The sequence below is a fragment of the Penaeus japonicus genome, unplaced genomic scaffold (assembly GCF_977035675.1).
Source record: "Penaeus japonicus unplaced genomic scaffold, GWHDUDI00000001_assembly GWHDUDI00000037, whole genome shotgun sequence".
NCBI classification, from domain to species: domain Eukaryota; kingdom Metazoa; phylum Arthropoda; class Malacostraca; order Decapoda; family Penaeidae; genus Penaeus; species Penaeus japonicus.
Window position 1 is genome coordinate 26,346,906 of NW_028234439.1, and position 2,500 is coordinate 26,349,405.

The 2,500-nt window shown below is 36.8% G+C and overlaps 1 protein-coding gene across 1 annotated transcript in view; it reads right to left on the reverse strand.

Moving 5' to 3' along the window:
- Positions 1 to 729, reverse strand: part of LOC147467315 (pro-resilin-like) — a 772-nt gene extending 43 nt beyond the window's left edge. Inside the window, exons 1-3 of the mRNA XM_086532224.1 lie at positions 707 to 729; positions 527 to 598; positions 1 to 393 (exon numbers count right to left, since the gene is read on the reverse strand). The exon at positions 1 to 393 is cut by the window's left edge and continues 43 nt beyond it. Coding sequence (XP_086388350.1) covers positions 106 to 393; positions 527 to 598; positions 707 to 718 — 372 coding nt within the window. The 5' untranslated portion in view covers positions 719 to 729 and the 3' untranslated portion in view covers positions 1 to 105. The remainder of the gene's footprint in view (positions 394 to 526; positions 599 to 706) is intronic.
- Positions 730 to 2,500: the final 1,771 nt, after the last annotated feature.

Here is a 2,500-nt window from a genome sequence, read left to right on the forward strand (position 1 = left end):
GATTCAGTTTTGTTTTCAGTACAAGAGCAATAAATACAGAAGAAGATCCAAAATCGTGCGCAACTCCGTGGCATCAGAAATCCATTGATCTAAACACAGGATTCATTAACCATAGACGGGTCTTGGAGGGGCGTAACCACGAGATTCACGAGACTCGAAGGAGTCGGGGTAACGAGCCTCTCCTTCGTAGGAGACTTCGGGGAGGAATCCTGAGTCTCCGTTGACAGCGAACCTGACGGTCTGCAGGCGGCCGTCGGGAAGCTGCACGAAGTAGGATCCTTGGGTGTCGTCGCCGTCACGGGCCTCCTCGTGGCCGAAGTTATTCCCGGAGTCGCTGTGCTGGACCTTCCAGTCGAAGTTGTACTCGGCGGGACCGAATTCCTCGGAGGAAAACTAAAAGAAATCAATACAATTTTAATACCGGTGTGGTTCAATAAAACCTACTGTACGTCTATGGAGATGCTATTGGGTCAATGTAGCATACTCTTTTGTACAAAGGCCACCAACTTCTCATAACATGACATACCTGTGGCGCCGAGTAGGAGTATGGGCGCCTATCAGCAGCAGCCACAGCCACTGCAGCCAATAAGAAGAAAACCTGTGAATTCAAGAACTGAAATTAGAAACATGTTCAAAAGATTCATTCGCTGTAGCATGAACCCGAGAGAGCTTGTTCACTTGATCTAAATCTGACACAAGCACACACCTTAGAGTTCATTATTGTGGTGATACAGGATCGTGTGCTGTTCAGAAGCGAGAAACTCCGTATTTATATCTGAGTGTGTCTGACGTCATGCTGCAAGTTTTTAGGTCTTATCAGAAATCATGTCCTGTTTTCATGAAACTGGAATAAGCTCATGGGCGAATTCTCGTGACAGCAGGCAGCATGACAGGGGTGATATTAAATACCACTAAAGAATTTACGCGAAATTTTAATATTGCGTGATATGAACCCCTGAAATTCGTCCACGAAATATTTCTTGGTTTAAATGACATCTATATATGTCTCTCTCTCTATATATACATTATATATATATGTATATATAATATATATATATATATATATGTATATATATATATATGTATATATATATATATATATATTATATATGTATATACATATACATACATATATATATATATATATATATATATATATATATATATATATATATATATATAAATGTATGTATATATCAGAGGTCGGTAACCTTTTGAGTGCAGCTTGCCAATGCCGTAAAAAAAATCTTATTTTTAAACGGCATGCATATCGGTCATGAGTTTTTTATTTAGTAGACCTAACTTCAGGATGGATGATATTACAAATATGTAAATAAAGCATTTATTTTGAAGTTAAGCATGTTAAGTATGTCCATGTAGTCGTAAACCTACCCAAATTATATACATATTCCTTTTTTTTGTATAAAGATGTCAATTTTGGTTTGGTGAAAAATCTGACGGCATAAGACGGAATGACTAGAATTATAACAGCTATATCATGATATGAGTTGAGTAAAAATCAACATTGCCAAGTATCAAAAAAGACAACTTAGGATCTCTTGTACATACGGAAACTAGGTAACCTGTGTAATTTCTTTTTTTCTTTTTTACATTCTCTGAAGGAAACTTCTTTTTAATTTACTATTGCGCCCTTTTAAAGTGACAGGAGCCTGTTTTCTGTAAAATCGATAGTTTCTTTTTGTCATAGTTCACCTGGATTTTCCTTTTATCTTTACAGGTGGCAAGCTAAATTCAATATTCGTTAATCTATAACAACGTGAACACTGTAATCGTCTTGAGTAAACTCTAGGACCCAATATACAATAAGTTGCCAATCACTGGGAGAACCTAGCGATAGGAGTTTAGTCAGTCGAAAGAAATAAAGATTCCTGTCAGGGTAACGTGCCTCACTCTCCTAAAATACTTCAGGTAGGAATCCGCAGGCACCATCGATAGCGAACGTTGCAGTTAATTAATGGGATGGTGTATGTAGTCGAAGGAACCCTGAGTATGGCCATGCCTCCCTAGGACACTTTTTTGAAGTCTATTATGACTGAGGCGTGGCTGAAGTACTCAGAGGAAAATAATCTGGAGTAATGTTTTTTCTTCTGTATTTTCAGCATAATAATCTTTAAGAACCCTCGAGAAACAAATGGAAATAATGACTTTTTACACCGGTAATATACGTTTACCATTTAGTGTTGAATTTAAATGTCTTAAGTAATTCATATCTCACATTCAATCACTCAAAGATCACTAACAGTTGACACATAGCCACCGCAATGTTAGCCACTATGGCGTTTGTGTAAATAAGCTTTAGTGTTTCAAAGACTCAAACATCTTTGAAAGGCTTTAGATACAGCAAAGCTTCAGCTGAATGATAATTATGATATTGATAATGATGATGATGATGGCAAGAAGATAAAGATGAAGATGATTCATAATGAAACCTATGAAGAAAATGATAGTGATCATAACAATAATAATATTAATGACAATG